This window comes from Patagioenas fasciata, chromosome 17, assembly GCF_037038585.1.
Source record: "Patagioenas fasciata isolate bPatFas1 chromosome 17, bPatFas1.hap1, whole genome shotgun sequence".
In the NCBI taxonomy this organism is placed as follows: domain Eukaryota; kingdom Metazoa; phylum Chordata; class Aves; order Columbiformes; family Columbidae; genus Patagioenas; species Patagioenas fasciata.
In genome coordinates this window covers 3,096,169-3,122,500 of record NC_092536.1, presented here as the reverse complement: position 1 = coordinate 3,122,500, position 26,332 = coordinate 3,096,169, and the positions used below count along the sequence as shown (strand labels likewise).

The 26,332-nt window shown below is 47.4% G+C and overlaps 2 protein-coding genes, 1 long non-coding RNA gene and 5 other non-coding genes across 9 annotated transcripts in view; 2 read left to right on the top strand and 6 right to left on the bottom strand.

Moving 5' to 3' along the window:
• LOC139829288 (uncharacterized) overlaps positions 1-26,296 on the top strand; it is a 26,999-nt gene extending 703 nt beyond the window's left edge. Inside the window, exons 2-3 of one of the 2 annotated variants that reach the window (XR_011741734.1) lie at positions 395-481; positions 25,680-26,296. This is a non-coding gene — a long non-coding RNA (uncharacterized lncRNA). Of the gene's footprint in view, positions 1-394; positions 482-2,633; positions 2,800-25,679 lie in introns of those variants that run through there. The other variant, XR_011741733.1, reaches the window with a different exon arrangement.
• TRNAA-UGC (transfer RNA alanine (anticodon UGC)) lies at positions 1,128-1,199 on the bottom strand. Its single transcript has one exon. It is a non-coding gene; the product is annotated as a tRNA-Ala (tRNA).
• On the bottom strand, positions 1,498-1,569 carry TRNAD-GUC (transfer RNA aspartic acid (anticodon GUC)). Its single transcript has one exon. It is a non-coding gene; the product is annotated as a tRNA-Asp (tRNA).
• Positions 1,786-1,858, bottom strand: TRNAF-GAA (transfer RNA phenylalanine (anticodon GAA)). The gene has a single exon. It is a non-coding gene; the product is annotated as a tRNA-Phe (tRNA).
• Positions 2,263-2,334, bottom strand: TRNAD-GUC (transfer RNA aspartic acid (anticodon GUC)). The gene has a single exon. It is a non-coding gene; the product is annotated as a tRNA-Asp (tRNA).
• Positions 2,525-2,596, top strand: TRNAA-UGC (transfer RNA alanine (anticodon UGC)). The gene has a single exon. It is a non-coding gene; the product is annotated as a tRNA-Ala (tRNA).
• Positions 2,918-18,872, bottom strand: DHX37 (DEAH-box helicase 37). The gene is made up of 27 exons (XM_065851200.2): positions 18,648-18,872; positions 17,834-18,003; positions 16,986-17,098; positions 15,982-16,303; positions 15,295-15,443; positions 14,498-14,590; positions 13,968-14,064; positions 13,479-13,592; positions 12,924-13,025; positions 12,328-12,442; positions 11,864-11,959; positions 11,198-11,274; positions 10,334-10,472; positions 9,996-10,072; positions 9,570-9,802; positions 9,110-9,221; positions 8,424-8,530; positions 8,022-8,210; positions 7,776-7,900; positions 7,403-7,519; positions 7,120-7,292; positions 6,647-6,761; positions 6,085-6,222; positions 5,637-5,731; positions 5,130-5,203; positions 4,574-4,671; positions 2,918-4,037 (listed from the first exon to the last, which is right to left on the bottom strand). The coding sequence occupies exons 1-27, from the start codon at positions 18,751-18,753 to the stop codon at positions 3,955-3,957; spliced, it is 3,429 nt and encodes a 1,142-aa protein (XP_065707272.1). The 5' UTR covers positions 18,754-18,872; the 3' UTR covers positions 2,918-3,954.
• BRI3BP (BRI3 binding protein) lies at positions 19,938-26,268 on the bottom strand. The gene is made up of 3 exons (XM_065851201.2): positions 26,041-26,268; positions 24,746-24,848; positions 19,938-24,104 (listed from the first exon to the last, which is right to left on the bottom strand). Exons 1-3 carry the CDS (start codon positions 26,230-26,232, stop codon positions 23,686-23,688), a joined length of 714 nt encoding a protein of 237 aa, XP_065707273.1. The 5' UTR covers positions 26,233-26,268; the 3' UTR covers positions 19,938-23,685.
• Positions 26,297-26,332: the final 36 nt, after the last annotated feature.

The following is a 26,332-nucleotide window of genomic DNA, read 5'->3' as shown; positions in this document are numbered from 1 at the left end:
GAAAACATTTGCTGACACATGGAGCTGTTTATGGGGGGGAAAGCTCTGGGGAGCTTCTGCGTTGAGTTTGTATTGAAACTCAGCGTTGCAATAGTAATAACAACCTCAACCACCATGAAAGTCATTTGCTTTCTACTCAGGTTAGAATTGTGCTTACATTGCGTGCGTTTGGAATTGTATAGACATAAAAGACTGGAATTGCCTTTCAGATTTAGGTCTTTCCTCATCTGAAAGTGTGTAAGGAGGGTAAGCTTATTATTTTAGTTACAGAGTGAGGACTCGGGACTGAAAATAGTCAAAAAAAGCACATGGCAATGTATTGCATGACAAGATGGATTTTTTTTTTTAGCAGGAAGAAATTAAGGTGATGCAGTGTTGTTCTTTGTCTAATTAGGGTGGGCAGCCAACCACTGAGCATCCTGAGGTAACAGACTGTGACCACTGACCAAGACTGATTTTATGTGCCCAAAAGCGTCACTTTGTGAGTATTATTACAAACTCTCTGGGGCAGGAACCGTCTCTTTCTCGTATTCACGTGCAGAAGTTCAGCGGTCCAGGGAGAGGTTTACAACAGGGATGTTCACACTTCACCAGTGCTGTGGCCAAACATTTGGCTCAAAATAGCAACTAGAAGGAACAGCAGGAAATAAACACCACAGGGAGCGTTTTAACTGCCCTGGCAGGAAATGTCACTTTACATCTGTCACTAATCAGCTCTCCCTGCCAGAGCGAGCTGGATCTGCTGGTGATAACGGTGCAGATAAAATAGAAACCACAGGCTTGCACAACGCCAGCTCTTCTTGGTTTTGGGGTGTCAGGGTTAGCAGGGCAGCAAACCCCCATTTCAGCGTTTGGTGCTTTTTTCCTCCCTCTGAGCAGCTCTGTGTCTCCAGGGCCTTAGTGTGTGAATGCAATATCCAGAGAGACAGAAGAATCTTGTGTGTTTGCCCAGTCCTGAGGAGAAACAAGTGACAAAAAAGCCATTTTTTGCTGCTGGGAAGCTACCACTGTGGGCAGCACGTTCACGGTGCACTTTTCTGTTGTTTAAGCCTGGATTAAAAAAAAAAAAAAAACCACATCAGGAGGATTAAAAAAATAAATAATAATAATTAAGTGCACGAAAAGAGTGGAGATGCCGGGGATTGAACCCGGGACCTCATACATGCAAAGCATGCGCTCTACCGCTGAGCTACATCCCCCTACCTAGAACGGTTTTCCCTGCCTGTCGGCCAGGTCCGCACCCGGCGGGGGCCACGCTGCCCCGTGAGTCCCTCACCGGGGTGACCGGGGAAGGGAAAGGACGGCAGAGGGGAAACGGGCACCGGAGCGGACACGAGCAGCCGGTATCCGGCGGTGAACTTCAGACAGCTCTTAGGAGCCTGGGAACGCTCTGCGTTCGCAGACACAAAACTCTGCCTTTTTTGTTTTTCCCTCCTTTAGAAATCGGAAGATTTCTTGACGGGGGGTGGGGGAAAAAGGAATAAAAGGTTGCGCAACCTCCCCGTCGGGGAATCGAACCCCGGTCTCCCGCGTGACAGGCGGGGATACTCACCACTATACTAACGAGGACGGCTCGGTTGGGTTTGTTGCCGCCTCGCTCCGTGTCCGAGACACCCACAGCAGAAAGCGGTTTTTGTCGCAAAACCTCCGCACGCGTCACCGCCCGCGGTGACACCCGCCGTAAACGCCGCTTTCCCGGCACGGGGACCGCGGCCCGGCCTCCCGCTGCGCTCGGCGGCAAAACGACCCGCCATTACCCGCGGGGTAAATGGAGGAAAAAGGCTCTGCCGAAACCCGGGATCGAACCAGGGACCTTTAGATCTTCAGTCTAACGCTCTCCCAACTGAGCTATTTCGGCGCGCAAAAGCCCCCACTCTGGCCGCGGACACGACCCCGCCCAGCGTACCCGTGGGTGCCCACGGTCTCGGTGTTGTGTGCCCGCCCGATTAAGGGTTCACCCCCGCGGAGACAGCACCCGGTTCCTGGGTCGCTCAGAGGTTGCGCTCCCCCTTGCCTTCGCACACGCTTTCCAGTCCCCTGCAAGTCGGGGATTGGACCCCAGGCAACCCCAAAAATACCCGCAGCAGCAGCGAGGTGCTCGGAAGGCACCGCGGGGAGAGCGGCGGATCCCGGTCCCCCTCCCCTGGCACAAAAAAAAGCAGCTTTGTCTGGCGGTCGCGCCGCTCCACCGCCGCCCCTCCGACACAACCCTAGGCAGGGCCCGCCCGAGGAAAACGGCAAGCGGGGAGCAAAATGTGTAACCTCCCCGTCGGGGAATCGAACCCCGGTCTCCCGCGTGACAGGCGGGGATACTCACCACTATACTAACGAGGACAGGCACAGGGAATATTTTTCCCGCCTTCACTCCCTCAGCGCGGGAACAGCCGCACACCCCGCGCTGCTCCGCGGGTGCTGCCGGTGCGGGACGCGGGATGCGCGGAGCGGGGGACGGCCCGGCGGACAAGGCTGGTGTGCGGCGAGCAGCACCGGTCACATAAACCGTGTGGAAACCTCTTAATAAGAAGGGGATGTAGCTCAGTGGTAGAGCGCATGCTTTGCATGTATGAGGCCCCGGGTTCAATCCCCGGCATCTCCACTTTTCTATACTATTTCGTTTTTTTTTCGCCTTGCAGGAGTGTTTCCGTCCAAGCCAGTTTGGCTTTACTCTCGTCCATTTTCCCAAAGGAGCCGTAATTTCAGTTTCGTAATTTGTAAATACGCTCAACATTTCCCTTTTTTGTTTGTTGCTTTGTTTTATTTTGTTTTTCATTCCGTCCCCTGAGCACAGAGCAGTTTGCAAACTGCTGCAATTTTTGCTAGGGAAAGGAACCCTGCCAGGAGCTCACAACACTCTCGTGCCTGTGGTTATTGCTAAACACGACAGAGTTGCAGCATTTATGTTATAAACACACAGCCAAAACAAGCTATTTTCTTTATTGCTCGAAAAAATATACTGATGAGACATCAGCTGTTGTTTATCGCTTACTTGTGTCCCGGCATGCAGCCCCTGAAGCACAGGGGAGCCATTGGGGTGTGGGGATCCAGCATTTTCTGTGCTCCAGTTGCACCAGGAGGGTCCCCGCGCAAACCTTCACATATTGCAGTATTACAACCAACAGCAAATTAACATGGTATGGGCACAGGGTTTAAAAGGTGGAAAAAGATTAGGTGAAATAAAAGGTAAACTCAAGCCTTACATTTTCTTCCAAGACTACCAGAATTTCTTGCTGCAAAATCAGCAGATGGTTTGGTTAAAGTCTGCCCTGTCTCCTAAAAAGCTGCTGCATTTCCAAAAGTGCTTCAGCCCATGAAACGCAGGGAGGGTCAGGAGCTACAGCCATTACAAACCAGCCCTGGTAAACCACGTAGCAGAGCGAGGAGATTTCTTCATAGCAGCCCACATGCTGCTGTGTTTTGGATTTGTGACTAGAACAGTGTAGATAACACACCAGAGTTTCAGCTGTGGCTGGGCAGCCCCTGCACAGCATCCAACTTTTATCTCTTCCCGCCTCTGCTGCTCCCAGGAGGAGGCTGGAGGGGGGGAAAAGACACTGGGGGGACCAACAGTTCGGTCGATGTTTGGATCTCCACGTCACGCATGAGGAAGGGTCCACAAAGGTCTGAAATTCTGCTTAATACAGCATCCCACGCTGAAAACATTTCTCCCATCCAAACCAACAATTGTACATATTTAATATAGTCCATATGACTAATATAGTCCAAAGAGAAAGTTCAGATAGAAAAAGAACATCTGTAAAATACAATGGATAAAATTATCCAAACAGTATTACAAAATACCAGCAAAACAGCTGGTAGGGCTTCTGGGAACCAGAATAACACTCAATTTGCTTACAAAAAGGTATTGCTAACAATTAGCAAGTCCATTTGTGTCATCCAAGCTCCTCCTGAAACATCTTAGAGAAAAGGAGTCCAGCAAGGGCAGAGTCGGGGACTTCACAGTGCTACCGGTGGCCAGTTCTTGGCTAGATCATCGTGCATGGCTTCGGGGATCCACTGACGATAGGCTGCGAGCAAATCTGGAATGAAGGAGAGGAGGAATTAGACAGCTACAGGAGTGGTTTGGCTGGAGAGACGAGGGGCTGCGGTGTCATCCTGTGAGCAAGAACCAGCTTTCCATCACGGGGCTGGTGTTGCAGCTCAGACAGCTATCACCGCATCACTTTGCTGCTGCTTCTGTCAAGAACTCTCATAATCTGGTACCCTGATATTGAACAAAATCCATCTTACCCAGGAAAAAAAATCTCCCTGTATCCACTCACAGTTCCGTCATAGTTTCATTTTAAAACAGCCCAAACTAAACGTTTTAGCTGTGATTACAACTAGAGAAAATAAATTCTTAAATAAAAATAAATGTTGTCTTCTAAAGTACAGGAAACTGCAGTTCTTCACAAGAAGCAACACACAGAGTGTTACTGTTTCTGGTAAGAAAATAGCAAATATTTGGAGCTTATCAAGTGAAATTGTCCATTTTTTAAATTATAATTCAATGGTGCTTGAGACACTATGAAGTCTGCATTGATATGACAAGTAATTAAGCAAGCAGAACACTTACATTTAGGATTTTTCTTCCATGCAGCCAGTAAAGCATCACGATTATCACAGTTTTCTGCAACTAGGGCCTGCAGGAGGGATTCTGTCCTGGGCTGAAGTCTAAATCAGTCCAAAATAAAATGATGCAATAAAACAGTGTTCATTAGCATAATTTAGCAAAGCATTTTTAAAAGCCCAAGTATTGAAGTAGAAACACATGATCTCTGGATACAGAGATGTGTCATTTGCTCAAGAAAGTTCACTGGAAGTCGTTTCTTCCCCCCACAACGTGTTGTTGTTCCAGGGGGCAGCCGGGTGCTCTGGTCGCTGGTGGCACGGCGCTGTCTGCTGCGCGGCTGTGACCAGCAGGCTGCGTGCTTTCTTCCACACTGCCCTTACATCACAGAATTCTCCTGAGACAATTTTTCTTGGTAAGAAAACTCATTTTCCTCTCCCCGCAGCTCCAGCCAAGATTGCTACCTAGAACACCCTTCCCAGCATTGAATTTCTTTCCTTTGAGAGGAAGTTTAAAGTGTTCACTGGAGACAAGAAAATTAGGTTTGTTTTTAATAACTTACTTGGACCATGTTTTCAGCATTATGAGGGGGCTGGACAGCAGACACTGGCTGTAAGAACTCAACTTTTCAATTACCTGGAAGGTTTGTTATAAAAAGTATATAATTAGCAAGGTAAATTAATTGTTCTCTGGACACAATCATCAATGAACTTGGACTACTGTGGATTTTTATTCCATGTTCTCTATTACCATCTCTCTCCCATCTGTGTCTCCATACCAATCTTGTCCCAACTGGCTTTCTAGATGATGCATGTGTCTGAACAAAGACATGAACTACAGCTTTTCTCCTATGCAAAAAATGGACTTATACTTGGGGGCCTCTTTCACCCAAATGCTGATTTTCATGCTGTTTCACATTTTAAAGAGATCTTCCCCACCTCACCAACCTCCTACAGCCACCAGCAAGTTACGAGGAATGGGCACGCACACAAAGAAAGACGCTACATGGCTCATGTCCTCCAAAAACTGGGCTTAAAACTTATTGATTACACAGCTGGACCACACTGACCTTTCCTTCCAGCAGGAACCTGGCAAAGTATTTGTAGCGATCAATACCTTCTGGGTAATCCACCTCCACAGCCGGGAGCTCCCAGCTAACTCGATCTGGAAAGAAAGATCATGCTGAGTCTGCCAAATGCTTGGAGGGGACATTTCCAAGGAAGATGTGACAACACAGGTGCTAAGAGAAGAGGAGAGGACACAGCCACCACCCAGCCAGCCCTGCTCCTTCACAGGGGGAGCAGACGGGCATACGATGCCCATGCCAGTGGGAAGATGCTGGTATTTAAATGCTATGAATCCCATGGAGCTACTCAAACCACTGTTTAGCTCTCTGAACGGTCCAAGCTGAACTTGAGCTCTCTGGTCTGCTGAGTGTCTTGTTAAAAGCAACATTACAATGACTACAGAGCAGCTCTTGGATGAAACTACCGACGGACACTTTGCAATACACTTACGAAAGACACTCGGTCTGTGACATCGAATTCGGCCTGTTTCGGGACAGTAAGACGGAGGAGGATTTTCCAGAGGCTTCCCAAAGTGGCAGTATGGGGGTAACAGGGCAGGAATCCACTCGGGTTCGACTGCGGACACACCTGAGGAAGGGAAAACACACTGGAATGCAGGTTCACTGCCAAGGGCTGCTGCTCATGAGCAGTCCTGTGAGTACAGTGCAGAGTCAGGGCCTCATCTCCACAAATTTACTCGTATCTCATTTTTCAAGCCAACTACTTAGGTTCTTCTGTTGAGACACCAGCAACAGGGAGCTGTTGCTGACAGGGCTGGTGCAGAACAGCTATTTCAGAAGCTGAGCTTTGCTCCAGCCAATTCTACTCGCCCAACAATAAACCAGGCCTATTTTTCCCCTGATCCCATATCTAGAAAACATAAGGAACCAAATCCCAGGAGGCATGACCACTATAAGGAGAGCACTCAGTCACCACAGCAAGGGAAACATTCTAAGGCCCTTCTGAATTCCTCACCGTACCCAAGAACACGTGGGGACCGCAGCAGCCTCACCTTTCATGTACAGTTTTGTAGTCTCAACAATTTCTTGATACACCACAAACTCTGGGAGCTCTCTGAAGAGGATTGAGCTGGGATGGATGAACACGGGGTCCTCCAGCAGAGCGGTCTTTAAGAAAGCACAGAAGATTGAGGCAGAGTAAGATGAGTTACTGGCAATCTGATGTCTTGATTGCATCTAATATCAGTCTCAGATGTACATTTATATGGTTTCTTTAAGCGATAGAGGTTTTTAATAACCCCACAATTTTCTGCTTCACCTTCTCTGGAGACACCAAGCACTTTGCAAGATTCACTAATGCTACTTCCTAGCTCTTTTATAACAATTACTACGTGAGGACTGAGAAATTGTAACACTGGAAACTTAAATTCTATAGAGAAAAGTTGCAGAAAACCAGCACAGGCAGCCTCAATGCTGCATCCTGCCAGAAGCCCAGGCTTTGCACAGAGGAAGAGGAACTGTTTACCTTGTAGGCGTTTTTCCACTTGTCGTCCAGGAGCTCTTCTGCCTGAACCCTTCTGGCAACGTGATCGCCCAGCCCTGCCAGCACGATCTGCCTCAAGTAAGTTGCTTGAGCTTCTGTTGGGGGCTTCATCTTGGGATCAACGTAGAGATTGGCACCAGTGCAGACTGAGTTCACTGCGGGGGAAGGAAGCGAAGATTCAACAGAAAAAAGTTTGCGAAGAGCTCAGTTGATTTGTCAGTCCCTGAAGGAGAATAAATCGCAATTCCTCTTAAAACCCAGTTACCTGCTGTTGTCAGCTGCCCCCTCAAGCGCCGGATTTCCAGCATGGCTTTGTATCGGAGCCCATTCTCCTCGCAGAATTTTCGGGTACAGCCAGCATATTCACAGGCCCCCACTGCTCCTGGAAGTGAACAGTCAGGTGGAGAAAATGACTTAGCCCATCAGTTCTAATTAAACCAACTTCGGGACAGTACTGTCACGGTTGACACGTGCATATCGCAGTTCCTGGGACACTGGCAATACAGTGCTGGGCAATACACTGCTGGGTTTAGTCCTGCAGCACGAGGATGCCTTTGGCTGTAAAAAGCTGAGAGCTCAGGGTGACAGGCAGAAGAGAACAGAAGTTAATGGGATGGGGAAATCGCTCTCTGCAGTACCTAACATCACCATGAGGTCTCCGAGCTTCTGCATCGGCCCCTGCCCAGCCCAGATCTTTTGCATCTGCAGAAGCCTTGCTCTCTTCCCCTTCAGTCTCGCTGTCTCCTCCTCACTTACTGCTGGCCTAAAAGAAACACAAACCAGCATATATATTGTAATAACGAGCAGAGGGGCCCTGATGTAAGGAGCGTTGCTGTGACAAGGTGATGCACCCTGTAAATGGGATGTCAGGCTAACTCACTCACCTGTCGAACTCTTCGAAAAGCTCCCGGACGGTCATTGCAGACACTATGGTGATGGTGTACGGCAGGCAGTCGTGCTGCCTGCTCAAGGCCAACATCTTTGCGTAGCGGGGGGCTACGGGAAAAGTGGCCATTATTCTGCCAAGGGGACTAATAGGGCAACTCAGCTTTGCTGCCAGCTGCTGCTTCAGCCTGGGGGAGGAGGAGGAAAAGTCACGTAATGAAGTAGAGTCTGCATTAGAACACACTCAGGGCCAGTAAAACAAACGCAGGGGAGCCAGAGGCTACTAGAATGATGCCAGTCTCTGTACGAAATCACAGCCTCGGATGTAAGGGCTGAGATGGAGAAGCAGGCAGGAGGACAGCAGTGTTGAGAGGATGTTTGTGGGGGCCCCCAGACGTTACCTTCCTGTCCTGGGGGGTTCCTTCAAGGCACCCAGGGCTATCAGCAACTCCTCAGCTGCTGCAAGTGCTTCTGTGGGAGGTGGTGTTGGGAACGGGAAGTTGATCACCTACAGACACCAAGAGAAAATGCTTCTCAGTGTGTTATTGACACAGCTCCCACTCAAAAACAGAGCCTGAATGCAGCAGGAAACCACAGAAGGGAGCGAAACCCTCCCCTCTGGTTACATATACCAGAGAAAAACATGTAGGACACCTGCCAGGAGCGAGAGGAAAGGACATATAATGAGAGGAAATGCTTGGAACAAAACCATTAGGAAACAGGAATACCAGCGTCACCCGCAGCTGCCCCTTTGTGCAGGAACCGCCTCGGGCAGGCTGCTCCAAGGTCTGACTTCAGAAAGTGCTCAAGTATTTCCAAACCACAACCCCTGTTCAGACAGCGGCTTTTCCCACTACTAGGAGTACAAGTAAGCTCTTATTACCTGAACAAACACGTCTGTTAAGGCCTGGTGGAATTCATAGCGGCTTCTGCAGTTTGCAGAACCAAAATCAAGTCCCAGGATGCTCATTTCTAACATAAGGCACAGCCTCAAGCAATGACAACAACAGACATTTGTGTGTGTTTGTGGCTACTAGGGGCAACCACTTTGATCAGCGCTGTAGTACAAAGCCAATTTACACCTCACCTTTTCTATATTTAATGCCTTCATTTGCAGAATCAAGTCTTCTACCGGTCGCTTTGTTATTTCTGGAGCAGTAAACTTCTCGAAGTCCATGAAGACTGCTGAAGAGTATAACCTAGCGGACCAGAAGTGCTGCTTAGGGACTTACAAGGAAATCTTAACTCTGAAGATATGCACGAAAAATTGGCAAGGGATTTAAGAAAAAGGCAGCTGTAGGTACTATTTATATAACCAAGTTGTTATTTACACGCTGAGGCATACCGAGTTATTCACAAAAAGTGAACCTGGCTTGGAGTGGAATCCCTGCTAATCTCGTCACCAAAATAAGGGTTTTCATTAAGAGAAAAGCCATTGAGAAGCCAAACTGTCAAGCCAAAGTCACCAGTGACAATTTGTGTTTGGCTTCACCTCTCCTATCTGAAGGAAGAGCAGACAAACCCAAACTGTTTCAAGCAGCAGGTACCTGTAACAGTGCCCCGGTTCCGTCCGGCCAGCCCGACCTGCCCGCTGGTCCGCTGACGCCTGAGATATCCAGGTGACTCTGAAAGACGAAACCCCGGTGATTTTGTCGTAGAAACGTTTCTTGACCTTTCCACAGTCAACCACGTATTTGATGCCTGGGATGGTAAGCGACGTTTCGGCCACATTGGTGGCTACGACACACAGTCTTGTGTCGGGAGGTGGAGCCCTGAATACCTACGAGAAGGTACAAAAGTGGCACGTGAAATGCACTGCAAACAACGGCAAAAAGACAGGCAGCCAACTTGGATGGGTGGCAAAGGGGTGACAAGAAGGGATTTCTGAGATGGAAGTTTTAACTCTCAAAACACGCGTGACTTTAGACAATGATCACACATCTCTCTACTCACTGTGACAATAAATCCTTTACCTTTGCTTGTTTCTCTGGTGCCAGCAAAGAATAAAGTGGGAGCACGTAGAGTGGAAGGGATGAATCAGATTTCTCATCTGTGAGGAAACAAACCAGTATCGTTACACACAAAGTAAGCCAACTTCCAGGCTTAGTCCTAATAACACGTTCACAAACACCACTTCAACTAAAACCAGTAAAGTACTTGGTACAAAGCTGTAACTGGAAAAACCTTAACAGCTTTTCCACACCCCAGGTCTACTGTGCTATCACACCAGTTCAGCAAAGGACAAAGGACAAGTGGCTTGTGCTGCACATTTCACAGGAGAGACGGAATTCTTATTTCTTAAGTGCCAAACCTTCTTCTGAGTCTCCATCTCCTAAATCCAGGTCAATATCAGACCCTGCAACATCGTCATCGCTCTCAGCATCTCTGTCTTCATCTCCTTCATCCACTGGTACAACAGAGTAATTGTCCAGATCAATTTTGGGGAGTGTCTGAGAAAGACAGACAAGACAAGCACAGAGCATTAATGGGGGACATGAACAGCACTTTTTATTCCTTTGAAAGCAAAGCTGAGCACTTTCTCCAAACATTTGTTGATCTGAAGGCTACAGCAGGATTGTATTTGTGTTTTAAGGCTGAGATTCAGCATTTGGTAATGGTGAAAGTCAGAGGGGAGTAACCCAAGTGCTTTAAACAGCATTTTGTGCCAGGGCAACCTTTTTTCACATGGATGACAGTGGGAAAAGGGTAAAATTTCTTTACTTCAGGCCCCTGCAGCTACCAGGATCTCATGTTAGTGGACAGTATCTCTACAACATCAAGATCTCCTGCTAACAAAGCCCATGCGGGACTTGGGTGGAAGCCAAACATTCCCCTTCCTCACAGATGCATCAGTCTCAGTTTTGGGTAACAAGCAGTGAGATGAGGAGCAGCCCTGGAGCCAGCAAGTCTGGAACTCCTCCTATTAAAGTTGTAACGGTCTGTACTCAACCAAACTCAATCTTCTGCCCATGACATCCAGGGACATTTTGGCACTCTTAGTGCAGCAGTTACCAGTGTAGGTCACATTGCTGGATTTCCTGAGGGGACAAAGGTGGCTCCGAAGCTTCGTGCAAGTCTAAACCAGCCTGGTGAGAACAGCTGCACAGGAGCACTGTTCTGCAGGGGTTCCTGCTCCTTCCTGCCTCTCGGAGGAATTTCAGCCATCGCACATTACCATAACTTTCCTCCGCCTCCTCGATTTCTTAAATTTCCTCATTTCTTCCACTGATTCTTCTCTGTCATCATCTCCTCCTACAAAAAGAGCCGGTGGGATCACTGTCAGCTGAGGATGCTTCCCTCTCGGGAAAGGTAGCGGGGAGAGTCTGGTCCCGCTTCAACGTTTTAGCGAATCAAAAAGCATCACAGTGTGAAAGAAGCAAATATCACATTGAAAGCAGACAGGACAGGGATGACATTCAAGTTTAACGTTATAATTCCATTTAGGGGCCATACAGAGGTTCAGCAGCAGCACACACACCAACCATGTGCCTTGAGGTTTAGGAGACGATTAGCTGAGCTATATTAGAATTTGACCTTCTAAAGTCATCTCAGGAAATTCCACCGTCCTGAACATAAATGGTCACCAACAAGCAGCAGCGTTTCTACCTCAATCCACAACCAAAGTGAAGAAATGCAATGGATTTTTGGGAACTGGAAGGGATCATACACATAAACCTTTTCCCCAAACTCAAAACAGCACAAACTTAACAATTAGTCATCAAAATCATCCACAACGAGCCCTTTCCCCAACCCTCACTTTTTGGGTTTTTCAAATAAAAGCTTTTCTTTTTAGATGCAAAGCAAGCTCGTCTCTCAGTGGGATAAATTCAAAGAGCATTACCTGTGGTGTTGGTTTTTTGGAACGGAAAGGCTTTCCTTAGCCTTCTACAGAGAGAGTGAACTTCGGCCTGGCCTGTTAAAAACACCAAAATCCCACCTGCAAGAGAAGAAATCCCTCTGAACCTCAGCACGGCTATCGCACCTTGGAAAGCTTCAGATCTCCTTCCTGATTAAAGACAGGTTGAATATTCTGTGAAGTAACAAGGAGGAAGAGGGTGTTTGACTGCGTCTGTCGTCTCCTGCTCCCTTGAGAAGCATGCTGGTCTAACCATGACTTAACTGAAAGGCAATTTTCACAAGGCAAACCTTCTAAGTCAAAGCACACAATACATCATTGCAGTCCCATGATCAACTTACAAAAAAACCAAACCTCACCCCAAAACAAAACAAGGAGGAACTCCAGCCCAGAAACCTTTAGACACATTAAGTGTAAAGAACTGGAGAGGTTCTCAGCAGCGACCTTACCTGGGGGCAGCATGCGGTGGATCTTACACACCTTTCTGAAGCACTCCCCGCTGTAGTCGTCCAGGGGAGTTTTCTTGTTAAAGTGAACGGTTACAGGGAATTGCCTTGCGTCTACCTAGAGAGGAAAGAAAAAAGGGTTTGTTCGCTCCAGCGCAATCCTTACAGCTTCTGTGGGACAACTAGAACAGCTCACCCTGTATTTCCATCCAGCTCTTGGTTTTGGTAACCTACAAAACACCAGACCTGGAGAAATTATCAGTGTTGTCTACTCTCAACACCACAAAACCAAGCTAGAAACCAAAACTCTTCTCTCTTTCAGGTCATCAATCGATATTGAGGCTTTCTAGTTCTCCTGAACTGGGATTTCCAGTTTTTCAAGAAAATCAGACCCTCCCAGGGCAGTTTTCTGACAGAAGTGGAAAGAAAAACAAGTCTCAAAAGAAACAATAGTCTAAATAAAATAACTATTGTTAAATTGATATCTGAAAGATTTCAGCATGAACCGGAAAGATGAGAGCGCCCCTGGTTTTTAATTGTTTTCATAAAAGAAGCCCTCGCTGTATTTCTGACGCGGATCCCAGCGAGAAGAACGATACCTGGATCACCGGAGGCGTCACAGAAAACAGCCTGCTGTTATCGGTGAAATCCTCCACACGGAGCGTGGCCGACATGACGATCAGCTTCAGCGGCTGCCCCTTCTGCAGGGACACAAACGCCTTATTCTGTGTCTGAACGCATCCGAAATAACACAAACCCAGAAGCCACGCACTGCCCTGCAGCCCCAGCATCGCTCAGGACCAAATTCCCCAAAACGTCTGCCCCCCGAGCGCTGCTGTTGGCGGCTATTCCAGTGCTACAGTCGGCGTCTCGCTTTCTAACTGGCTGCTAATGTCAATTATTTACACTCGTCTTGTGGCACTGAGAATCTAAAATTAATTGGGTATTGCCTGAAAAGTTCTCTGTACTATCTTTCCCTCTTTTGTAGGCTCTGTGCTTCTTCCTTCATATGTAAAGACAAACACATTACTGAGCATTATTTTGTGGTTTCTGTCAGATTCCCATCAACTTCCACATCACAGAGCCTTTCCCCTTCACGTCTAATGTCCCCCCAGCACATCCGTGTCCAGATGTGAAAACACCGCTGCTCTCACCTTTTCCCGAAGGGGCACGATTCGAGACAAGAGGCCGATCAAGATATCCGTGTACATGCTCCTCTCATGGGCTTCATCAATAATAATGACTTTGTACTTGGAAAGCAGAAAGTCCTGAGAAGAGAGGCGGATTTCACAAGAAGCCTCACGCAGGGATATCTTTAAGTCAAGATGACCTACAGCTACACAAACGCTGACCCGCACCCTCATGGCTGTGGCCTCAACCACATATTTGAGCGCAGTTTAATGTATTTACCCTACACAAAGCAGCCTGGTTTCCAGTCTCTTCCTTGCTCTCTTTGACACAGCAAGATAACCTCTCATTTAAGGACTCGACAGGAATATAAAGGGTTGAGATTAAACGTATCTCCGGTGCCAAAAGGGATTTTGCTCCAAAAAGCTGGCGACAAACCCACGCAAAGCAACCGGCCTCTATTCCTAGCTATACAAAATATTTTCCTTTTTGTAACGCTGAGGACGGCAACTCACCTTCTGAACCTCTTTCAGCAGCACACCGTCCGTCATGAACTTGATTTGCGTTTCATCTGTAACGTTGCCTTCGTATCGGATTTGGTACGAAACCACTCTGTGAGCAAACGCCAGGGACAAAAAGCATGGGGAGAAACAGAAAATTCCCGTTGGGACCAGGAGGCAGCCTTCAGCCTGACTGAAGTAAGACTTGGTACCAAGAGAAGGCAAAAAGGACATGAAGTGCGAGAAGCTGGGACAGACAGCAGTGTCACTTCACTGTTAGGGGACACTTTCTCATATGGAGACAAACTGGAATCACTGCCCACACACCATGTCCACAAAGCTCCCTCTAAAAAGTAACTTACAACCATTAGCAGCAAAAAAACTGCTTATTTTTTTAATAGACAACCCCACAGAAGAGTTTATAAGTAACGTTCCCACAGTTCTTCGCCAAAGCAAGGTGCAAACCTTCATTTCAGCCTACGACACACACGGAGCATCTCAGCGTTCCCCTGCTAGCAAGGTCTCGGCTCTCTTGTTCTCCTCACCTGTTTGACAAGTTCATTTCCTTGGCGACGCGCTGGGACATGGACACCGCAGCCACACGCCGAGGCTCCGTGATCCCAACCATACCGCTTGAGCTGCAGGGGAGACGGACACCACAGGGATTTCTGCACAACAGCTCTAAATTACGTAGCATCGCTCACACTGCATCACTTTTAGTTATAGTTAGAAGAAAAGGATGGAGAAGCAGCTTTGGGATTATCCTTCTATTATATGTGCATCGATCTGAAGATGCATGTATGGCAGGAATTTCTTTCCCAAACGCTGTCTCTGTAATTCCAGCTCACTGAACTCCAGGCCCCTGGACATCCCTCTGGCATGAGGGTCCATTTCAGAGAGTCTCAGGCTGGGGCAGAGGCAGCACAGAAGCACCTTGATGCAGCTCATAAGAAGCATCTTAGAGGGTGCTCGAGCTTATAAATGCTACCAATAGTGCCAGGTGAGCCACAGGTATTTTCAAAGATGTTCATTTTCTTGCAAAGGTAAAAACAAACCTCCGTACGCAGAGGTTAAACTCTGCGAGACAGACAGACAACGAAGCCCCTCTGTGAAAAACAGGCCAGTGGCTTTGAGGGAAAAGTTTTGGAGGTTTCAAAAGACTTCTGCAAGTCAGTCTTATTCCCTTCAGATTTTTTTAAAAGCCCATTCAACACCCCCGCTACCACTGCACAGAAAAGACCGGGTTTGGTTCAGCCAGCTCAGAAGAAACAAAACCAGAACTGACTGAGCTCAGCTCAAATTTTTCTCATTCCATTTGCTGCAAACAGAAGACGGCTCATACCTGGCATAGCCAGCTTCATAGAGAAACTGGGGCACTTGTGTGGTTTTACCGCTTCCCGTCTCCCCACAGAGGATCACGATGGGATTCTCACTGATGGCCTCCATGATGACCTGCTCTTCAGCGAGGATTGGAAGCTTCAGTCTTGCCTCCTAAATAACATAGAACACGTAAAAGCCCTGAACCAACTGATTTCACACCAGCACGTCCACAAACTAGAGCAACCAGAATGGCTTCCCGGAAAGCAGCTGCCAAACCCTGCACTTTAATTCGTGAAACTTCAGGTTCCCTTGAGTTTACTCATGCAGCACTTCAAGGAAACATTTCAAAACATCTGCTCAGACACATGCAGAGCTTTTCCCATTTCTACAGAACTCCCCACCTACAGCAAATGGAATAAAACTATCCAGCAGAACAGAGAGCTTGAAGTGACTTCGCAAGATTTCCCAACAAAAAATAATAGATTCTATGTTTAAAACTAGAGACAAATGCTTACATTCCAAAACAAAGTGAGTTTTCCCCCTGCTGGATCAGACAGGCCCGAAGCTCAGACATGTCCCGCTCACCAAGAGGACGCCAAGCGCATGTTGCTGCCCTGCAGCACCAGCAGGGGACAAGGACAACCCCCTGTGTCCGCAGTGACCTCACCCGATGGGGGATCCCCTCATTTCCAGCCCCTTTGATCCTCACCTGGATCTCAGGAGACCTGTCCACGGGGACGAAAACAGCGGGTTTGCAGGGCGGTTTGCTGGCGGCTGCCCGGGGAACCATCGCGCTAGGACCCGCCAGCTGCTGGGGCACAACCGCCGCCTTCGCGCCTTCCTCCGGCTTTCCAGCAGCACTCAAACCACCGCCTGAGGACGCTCCAGTTTCTTCTCTCTGCTCTTCCATCTCCTCCTCAGAGCTGCTGGGCTCTTCCTCAGGCTCCGACTCTGAGCTGTGTCTCCTCTTGTTTGCGCCGCTGATGCTCCGGATGTTTTCGGGTACGGTGGCGCCTGGCTCCTGCATCACCCTGGAACAAAACAAAAACACGCGGATTAGGTTTCGGTCAATGATCTCCAGGACCTCAAGCCAGACAAGTCTTCTACATAAACCAGAGAAGTCACATCCCCCAAAGTCCTGAGCCTGTCTGAGCCTGACCACAGGTTTTACTGAAACAGGGGAACCTTCCCCGTGGGTGTAGCACAATGCAAGAAGACGTTACCCACAGAGGTCCCAGCTTTTCACAACTCTGCTCGGTGAAGCCTCAGCTGACCTGGTTGCTGGATTTGTATCTCACCACACTCTATGCCGATATCCATTAATTTCTTCAGAAAGCGTCTTTGTAGTTCAATTTATTTCGACTTCTACCTACACGCAGCTTCTGAAAAAGCCCGTAACTAAGAAAAGGTAAACATTTATCTACCAATTATGCACTTTAGCATAATTTGAAGGAGTATGCAGGTGTAATTGTCACCCACCTCATCTCTTAAGAAAGGGATAACCAAATTATTTTAACTAACATCCCCTCAAGATGACATCAGCCAAACAAGAACCACCATCTTAACACGTAAAAATATACAATTATTTCACTCCATCCACTCTGAAGAACGGCTATACAATAAAAAGAAAAAAAAATAAATCAAGCAAAGAAGGTTGCCAGGATTTCAACCACAGCAATAAACCAGAGCAGTGCTTTCCAAATAATGCTTTACCTTTTAATTTGATACATGCGCCCCCCGGTACCCAGCTTGGAAGTCGTGTACAGGAGCTTCATTTCTGCCTCGGAAGCTTGGACCTCATTCAGCTTGCTCAGCAGCTCAGCTCGCTATTTAGGAAAGAACAACCAAAATCAGTGCTCTTTTTCACCAGGAAATAATTTCATTGCAAGATTTGTGCTCGAAGGGTGCTCTGGCAAATCTCGCTGCAAAGACGTTTCTGCTGCTACGTGGTCCGTCCCCCACCATGAAGATTTCAACCCCACGCTAGAGCAGAGATAGAAACGCAGACTTGACCCTTCACGCTGCAATGAAACCTCAGCTGCGCCCTTCAGAAAACAGCAAAGAAAATGGATTTGAACTCAAATGCTGAAACGAGGGCTGGAGCAACAGAAACCTCCCCTCAGCTCCATAACGCAGAGCACAGCTCTGGTACGTCACACAGCCGCAGGTTAAACTGCCTCCAAAACCAGAGTTCATTTGTCAAAATTGTTAACCACACACTAAAATGAACAGGAGCTTTGCCTGGAAAGCTTCTACAAAGACAGAAAAGTTCTATTTGCGTACAGAAAACATACAAGACCTGGAAACAGATATTTCAGAAGCCGCAGCAGTAGTTAGGGGAGCATGAAGCTTTGCATTTTGCAGCAGGACAAAGCTGCTCACACGATCTGTTTCACGGAATGATTTAAAACATAACGTCATTCACTCTGCAGGTGATGCACTCCACGTATCGGGCACCGCCAGGAACCACAACAGCTGCTTATTAACACGCCAATATTGAATTAACTTCACCGTTTTAACAGAAGTCACAAAGCTGGAGTTCCCAGGAAGCAACAACATACCTGTTTTTTCTTTTCCTTTTGCTCTAAAACTTTCTGCAGGTTTTTCTTCTGTTTCTTGCTCAGGGGTTTCTTCTGTTTTTGAACAACACAGGCTACCTTTTTCTTCTTTGCTTTTGTTGCTGGCAGGACCAGGGCGTTGCTTCCATCAATTCCCTTCAGCTTTGCTTCATCTGAAAGCAGGTGTTTGGTTATTCTCCTGTGCCAGGCAGGTTATTTTCAGCACATTGCTTTACAGCGTTATCACGACTCATCCTAGATTCAGCTCTTTCACCCCCAGCCAAAATAAACTACATCATCAGCACAGACAAAAGAGGATGAAAGCGGGGACTCGCCAGCCCTGTGCTCACTACAGCCACAAGGGGAATTTGCCTTATGTAGCAGCACTATGAAATTTTCCCTTCTTTTAATTTATTTCCCCCAGGGTCAGGGCAGTGGAGCCACTCAGGACACTGTGGGCCTGGGGGTGACCCTGCAGCCTCTCCCGGACATAAGGAGCTTTTCATACTAAAAACCCGTATTACTGAGGTTTGAATAATTAGATTCGTATATATTTTTACACGTAACGTTTGAGAATGCAAATGTTGAACAGATTTTTAATTATTGCTTTAACAAATAATTCCTGAAATGTAGTAACAGCTTTAGTAGAGCCTTTAAGGCAAGGCCTATAAGTTACTTTTAAGTAAGATTTTAACGTTTCCAATGAAAACATAAAAACGACACAGCAAAGGCACGGCGATAATTAATCTCAGCGTCTCTACGGTCACTTCAAACCCGAGTTCGCGATAACGAACGGAACGCGCGGGTCCCGCCGCACCTCCCAGCTCCAGCGGCAGCTCCAGCGGCTGCGCGGCGGGCGGGGGCTGCCCGGGGCTGTGCTGCAGCCGCGCCTTCCAGTTGTGTCTGCGGCGGGTCCGGCCCATGGCGGCGGGAACGGGAACGGGAACGGGAACGGGAACGGGAACGGGAACGGGAACGGGAACGGGAACGGTGCGACCCGGCCACACGTGCGCTCCTTGCGGCACTTCCGCGCCGGCGCGCTCTCGCGAGAAGGGGGTGGCGCAAGTTTGCTCGTGACATCAGACTGGGAGGAGTGGCCGACACTGGGAGTCTGTGCTGCCCTCCGGAGACATGGACAGGGTGGAGAGGTGGGCGGGGAGAAACTGAATTAAATGTAACAAGGGCAAGTGTAGAGTCTTGAATCTGGGCAGGAACAACCCCAGGTTCCAGTGTAAGTTGGGGAATGACCTATTAGAGAGCAGTGTAGGAGAAAGGGACCTAGGGGTCCTGGGGACAGCAGGGTGACCATGAGCCAGCACTGGGCCCTTGTGGCCAGGAAGCCAATGGTACCTGGGGTGGGTTAGAAGGGGGTGGTCAGTAGGTCAGAGAGGTTCTCCTGCCCCTCTGCTCTGCCCTGGGGAGACCACACCTGGAATATTGTGTCCAGTTCTGGGCCCCTCAGTTCCAGAAGGACAGGGAACTGCTGGAGAGAGTCCAGCGCAGGGCAACAAAGATGATGGAGTGGAGCATCTCCCGTGTGAGGAAAGGCTGAGGGAGCTGGGGCTCTGGAGCTTGGAGGAGACTGAGGGGGGACTCATTCATGGGGATCAATATGGAAAGGGGGAGTGTCAGGAGGATGGAGCCAGGCTCTTCTCGGTGACAACCAGTGACAGGACAAGGGGCAATGGGTGCAAACTGGAACACAGGAGGTTCCACTTAAATTTGAGAAGAAACTTGTTCATGGTGAGAGTGGCAGAGCCTGGCCCAGGCTGCCCAGGGGGGTTGTGGAGTCTCCTTCTCTGCAGACATTCAAACCCGCCTGGACACCTTCCTGTGGAACCTCAGCTGGGTGTTCCTGCTCCATGGGGGGATTGCACTGGATGAGCTTTCCAGGGCCCTTCCAACCCCTGACATTGTTTTTTTCTGTTTCTGCTTCAGCCTTCGAGGGTGGAGCCGCCAGCCCCGCTCTCCCATGTCCCCTCTGCCCCGCTGGGTGTTTCACAACCGCCCCAAGTCCCTCAAAGCCCCCGCGTGGTACCAGGGTGGGCTCCAAACCCTCTTTCCCCGGTGCCAGAGCAAAGTCTGATCACAGCGGAGCTCTCAGTGCAAAGTTTCAGTAAACGTTTATTTTAAGCTTTGTCACAATACCATAGGTGATTCGTGAAATTGGTCTACAAATATTGAACTACATAGTACATCGATTGGGTGGTCAGATAAGTAATAAATAAAGGCATGTATAGCTCTGTAAAAAATAAGTCTGATATATTTGTAACTACTTAATATTATCAGTAGAATCTAATATCTCCCTATGGATCATATGTCAAAAGTATACATATATCATCTCGTCAGACCAAATCATTTGTTTTTACATAAACACCGTTGTACAAACTTAAAACACTATAATCTGAAATCTGATGTACAAAACAGGCTGTGAAATCACTAGCGCCAGTGTCGAGAACAAGTGCTGCCACAGCAAATAGAACCTCTGGCTAAAAGGAAAAGATCGACTTTTAAATGTGCTGTCATCACAGTTCGATGGAATTATCCAAAAGTTTAAAATACATGCGGATACAGTAAAACCTTTTATTTTCCTGGACAAAGAGAACTCATGGTCATTTACGTCATTAGCTGCCGAATACAGATCAGAACGTGAGGCGAATCACACTTAGAAACGGCCACGCCACCCAAGAGCGGAGATTGATACTGGTCTATTTTCCACACTAACGGAGCAACGAGTCTCGATAAGCAAATCACGAGTTGACGGACGCACTAAGCACAGCACTGAACTACACCAGGCTCTACGCGTTGTACCCCGACACCCAATGCCACTTGTGAAAGCGTCACATTCCAAACACGACAGATCAGTTTATCTACAGGTGAAGCGCGTACTTCCGAATAAATGAGTTTTGCAAAAATGTGAATGTCTTAAAAATAGTACAGCAGTTTCAAACGTTAGGTCTTAAAGTACAAAGTTTAAAACACTCAAGACCCTCCTGGAATTCCTGATACCGGACAGTCTGACGCCCATCTTAACCATCGCTTGGTGACTTGGGGTGGCGAGATTAGAGTTTTGCTCCCATTTCTGTCACCGACTTGAGCAAACCTCTCAAATTCTGTCTGGGTTTATCGGTGGGTGATGGGGCCACACCAGCGCGGCCCCCCCGGCAACGGCAACACAACAGCAGTGCCGGCACCAGAGCACGTCCTACAGAGCGAAATGCGCCGGGGAGAAACCAGAGCGCTTGGTGTGGAAAAGAGCTGTAAAGGGTATTTACAAAAGTCGAGAGTGATTAAATACGCCACCACATTCATGTCCCGAAAGCGCCTCCACTGCAGCGCGTGTTTAAAAATCACAGAGCGTTTTTAAAGTAGCTATATATCGAAGATTAGATTGTGCTTTAAAAATAATCATCACTTATGAATTTGACTAACCTGGAAACCGAGAGCTGAGAAAAATACTGATTAAAAATATCCCATTTCATATATACTGCTTTTCACATAACATTTTGCTATACATGGGATGCGCGTAGATATAAAAATACTTTCTTTCAAGCAGCAGGGTGTTCAAAATCAAGAGCATTAATACAGGAGGGCTGATTTTACAAAACTAAGATAAATGATCAGCGCAAGACAGGGAGATACTATAATCCAAATTAACTTTGATATAGCATTTTAAAAGAATTTTTTATCATAACTCTTCATATATAAACAATTCATTATTTGTAACTTCAACATTAAATATGGATTCCATAAAATACATTCTACGCAGAACTGACCCATGTGCACAGTCCTACTGAAGTCGATGGAGCGGCTTCCATGACCGAGGTTTGCAGACTTTGGTCCTCAGGCCTCTAATTTAGCAAAACACGTAACGACCTGACAAGCTTTGCTAACGAATTCCTCATTTCCAGGTTGGCATATGAGCCCAGTCCCCTGTGCGCAACAGCAGGGAAAACTGAGTTTACAAGGAAGACTCCGTAATACTATGGAAAATGAGCTGTAAAAAGGAATATACTGTAATTTACATTTTCAGCTTTACAAAGTATTCGTTGCCATGGTACTTATCTGTTCACGGGAAAGATTTTAAGTTATGAAAAGCAGTTACGTTGCGACTCTAAATGCGTATTTCTCGAGAAATGGGGTGCAGGAGGATTTACAAATGACATAAAAAAAAGGAGGATTCCAACAGTGCCCACTGCATATGAACTTCAACCGTGTTGAATTTAAGTGATCGCAGGTTGGAATAAAGGCCATTAAAGCAGATTTTAAAATAACCCCTCATGTAAATGTCACATACAGACCAAAAGAGGTTAGGCAAGTAACACACATCTTAAGAAGAGTATTAAACTTCAGCACGAAGAGAAGAATAAATTCACCCCGCAGTTACATTCAGTGAAGCATCACATCCAAGAAAAGCTCTGCCCAAAGAAAGAAGCGGCCGAAGAGCAAGAGCCAAGCCAAGCTCAGCCAAGCCAAGCTCAGGCAAGCTGAGCTCAGCGTCCCCAGCCAGTCCTGTTCCCCTTCCCTTCCAGCCAGTCCCTGCACAGCGCCAGTTTTGGTGTAGCTACTGGTGTAGCTGTTACGGCACATGGTTCTGCAGCCCAGCTCCGTTTCCCCTCTCGTGGCATGGATGCTGTGCTCAGCACTACGGTTTAGGTCACCGAGTTAAACCTCTTCTCAGACTTTCTTCCCTGAGGTTCCCTCCATTACAAAGCCAGTGGTACCCTACCCAGTGTCTAAGCCTACAAATACACAATCCTTCAAAAGACAATTGCTTCAAAGCTCCTATATCACTTTGAAACGCAGCTGTTTAATGCACCCTTCTCATAAGGTGACTCGCTTTCCCTAAAATGCAATAGAGCGAGGACACGGACTTCAAGCAAAAAGCTCCTATAAAACTATTACAATTTTAGAAAAAAATCCAGATCTTCCTGAAAATAATTTATTGCCGCTTATTGGTCCTGAGAAAGCTTTAAGCAACAATACATTTGCAAGTGTTCTAACTGCTGCCTTTTTTGAGAAAGTGTGTGGGTCCGGAGATAAAAATCATGATTTATTATACGCACTTATGCTGAGAAAACGCTTCATTGTGAAGATCAAATATGAATTACAATTTGCCACACTACATGGCCTCCTCCTGTGTCACTGTTAAAACACATTTCCTTTCAGACACCAAATTTAAGTTGTTGCGATGAAATGCAATGAAATGATGCCACACGTGCACTTCCCAACTCCTCATTTGGGACTGGCATTTAAGGATCTATGAAAACTTCCTTCTCCATTATTCCCCACCTCCTATTAAAAGCTATGGTGTGAATTTTTTGGCCTGCATACCAGAAAATTCCTCATCCCATACTCTATGAAAGGCAACTTCAGGCAATGAAATAAGCCCACAATACAACGAAAACATTCACTACTTTGAAAAAACAATAAAGTGGACCCACAGCAGTTACTTCTCAATGGAAGTGTTTGGTAGCTTGAGATTTTTTTTTTCTTTTTAACTTTTTAAGTGTCAAATTTGCATATGTTTAGCTGAATTTCAATATCTGAAAGACTATTCAATTTGCTTTTATAAAAACTTTACAAAAGATGTTTTTAAATGCTTGTAAAAGTAAGCCTTTATCTACTGAGAAAATTCTAGTACTGGATAAAACTCTGAATATACAGCTGATCTTTTCTTTTTCTCCTACAAGTATAATGGCTGAGTGTATAATCTAGATAAATTAGTCTTACACATGATGAAAAGTTCTAACTTCGCACACTTTTTACCATGTGATGCTTTTGTTGCTTTATAACTTCGAACGAGACAGTGCTTAGGAATTCTCTAGCGCTGGTGTGCAGTGGTCTGTACTGGTTTATTGGTCACTGCCTCTGTCCAGGGTTTCGATCACCCTGGACAGACGGATGTTCAGGAGTCTGATCTGACTATCCAGGTGGTCCATCTTCTCCTCGAGGCTGCTGCTGCTGTTTCTTCTCCAGTAAAATCCAACCGGCCCCGTCATGAAGTAGACGGCTACAACAAAGCAAAGGGGCAGGACGGCGTGTTCTGGGTCACCTTCGTACTTCTGGAGGATGTACACGCACGAGAGGGTGAAAAGGGCAACCCTGGCAATCCAGAAAAAGCGACCGAACAGCATGTGCAGGAGATAGAAGAAGAATCCAAGGAAGAGAGATAAAAACCAATAGGCAAGTAAAATGGCACCGATCAGCAGAAGAGCGCGGGTCGGGTTGTTGGCGATCGCCGCAGGGCTGAAATAATGAGTCAAGTTGGAAGCTGAAAAACAAAGCAAAATTAATGAGCATTAACGAGTGAGCGCCAAAGTGATAAGGGTAAAAAATGCAAGGACGGCTTCAAAGGGCCACGCGGTGGGATCATGACTGTGTTTCCTAAAGTAAGGGGTAAAGCTAGTTCATCTATTTCTGGATGGACCATTTTCAAAGCACTGGCTCACCTCCAATGATGCAATTGAATCAATTCCTTTAAAGCAGAGGTGCCAAAGGTTCTTTAAAGACCAACTACTCTAGGGCCTAAGGTCCAAATGTATCCTGCTTTGTCAAAGCTGTATTCCAAATGCTCTCGATTGCATCTTTCCTTTCTTCTAGGCCTTCTTTATCTCCCTACACCGTTCCTGACCACGTGCATCCATTCCAGGATGATACCAAGAAATCAATCACGCCTTGTAACGTGTTTTATAGACGTCCTGTAGATACCTACACAGAATCGTAGCGGCTGGTTTTAGTCCTCTTGTTTGAAGGTACTAATAGCAAAATCAAAGCCATGTGAAGCGGATAGAGATACCACTGATGGATGTCTAATGCAGCGTGATAAAATGTCATTATTTTCTCACTTGGCCTATGCTTGTAAACACTGATAAAAGGTGAGAGAGCTCCAGAGTTAACAGGCATCACACTTACCATCAATTCCAAGGACATCTAACAAATCAGTCCATATTCTCCAGAATGTGTCCATTAATATATCCACCCCATTCACAAACCTTTCTGTTAACCTGGAGAAAAACTGAGAAATAAAACTGAAAATTATAAAAAATCCTCAATTCCTTAAACTTTGAAATCCACTGGTCGTGAGTACAATGATAATTCATCAAACAAGAACCGCTGACTATTTTGAAGTCCCCAAGGAAAAAATCATAACTTTGTAAAAGTTTTAAACTCTGTGAATGATAAATTTACTTATGGCAATTGCCCTTATTCTAGGCATTTGGAGATGTAAACTTATACGTTGGTGGGATTTTTCAAATGCATTTTATGAGCTTTACCATTGTTCTGGAGATTGAAGAGAACAGTGTTACTAGCAAAGGACACTGGTAAAGCAAAACAGAGAATTATGGTTTTATCGAGCAACTGACAGCCCAGCTTGACACTGAAATCACAGAGTGTCAGGGGTTGGAAGGGACCTGGAAAGCTCACCCAGTGCAATCCCCCCATGGAGCAGGAACACCCAGCTGAGGTTCCACAGGAAGGTGTCCAGGCGGGTTTGAATGTCTGCAGAGAAGGAGACTCCACAACCTCCCTGGGCAGCCTGGGCCAGGCTCTGCCACCCTCACCATGAACAAGTTTCTTCTCAAATTTAAGTGGAACCTCCTGTGTTCCAGTTTGCACCCATTACCCCTTGTCCTGTCACTGGTTGTCACCGAGAAGAGCCTGGCTTCATCCTCCTGACACTCACCCTTTCCATATTGATCCCCATGACTGAGTCACCCCTCAGTCTCTTGTCCAAGCTCAAGAGCCCCAGCTCCCTCAGCCTTTCCCCACACGGGAGATGCTCCACTCCCTCACGTCTCCAATGCATTTACAGGTCAATTTAACAGTATTTATTCTTTCCTCCTAGTGGTTGAGGAAAGAAGGAGCAGAGGAATGTGCAGGTCCCTCATGCCTCAGATCCTGCAAGTTCACATGCGGCCCTGCAAACCCAGGATGCTCTTTGGTGCAGCCAAACTACATTTCAGCCGGAGGGCTCCTCCCCCACCTGAAATAACCTTTATTTAGGCATTAATTAATATCTATTTTTTGGCATTTCGCCCCACGCCAAGCCTCCCCTCCCGTTTTCTTTTCCAAAGCCTCCCAGGAAACGAGGCCGCGGCACCGAGGGGGGGTAAGGGGCGGCATCCACCCCCCCAAAAACCACCCGCGAGCAACGAAAAGAGCGCGAAGGGCACCGAAGAGAAACGAGGAAAATGCCGGCGCCTCACCTTCTGCAGGGCCCTCACGTTGTCCTCGCCGAACAACCCGCTGACCCCTTGGTAGAGCCCGCTGGCGGCTCGCCGGAGGCTGTTTTGCTTCTCGGCTCCTCGGCTTCTCGCTGCCCGAACCCCCGGGCCCGCCGGGCCCCCCAAAAGCAGGGCCAGAACCAGGAGAAGCGCCGGCAACCGCCCCGCCGCCATGGCCGCTGTGAGCGCCGGGGAACGCCGCTATTATAGCGCCGCCTGCAGGCCGCGCTGCGGGACTGCGCCGCTTATTTTGGGGGGGGCGGAGCGGGGGGGG

What these genes read in the sequence shown, in the direction of transcription:
- DHX37 (XM_065851200.2), bottom strand. Translation starts at nt 18,753, where the DNA reads ATGGGCCGGACCCGCCGCAGACACAACTGGAAGGCGCGGCTGCAGCAC. An exon ending in TATGAAGCTGGCTATGCCAG is followed by an intron (nt 14,591 to 15,294) that starts GTATGAGCCGTC and finishes TCTCCCCTGCAG; the next exon opens with CTCAAGCGGTATGGTTGGGA. An exon ending in CCAAAAAACCAACACCACAG is followed by an intron (nt 11,275 to 11,863) that starts GTAATGCTCTTT and finishes CTCTTTTTGTAG; the next exon opens with GAGGAGATGATGACAGAGAA.
- BRI3BP (XM_065851201.2), bottom strand. Translation starts at nt 26,232, where the DNA reads ATGGCGGCGGGGCGGTTGCCGGCGCTTCTCCTGGTTCTGGCCCTGCTT. An exon ending in ACGTGAGGGCCCTGCAGAAG is followed by an intron (nt 24,849 to 26,040) that starts GTGAGGCGCCGG and finishes TTTATTTCTCAG; the next exon opens with TTTTTCTCCAGGTTAACAGA. An exon ending in AGATGTCCTTGGAATTGATG is followed by an intron (nt 24,105 to 24,745) that starts GTAAGTGTGATG and finishes TTTGTTTTTCAG; the next exon opens with CTTCCAACTTGACTCATTAT.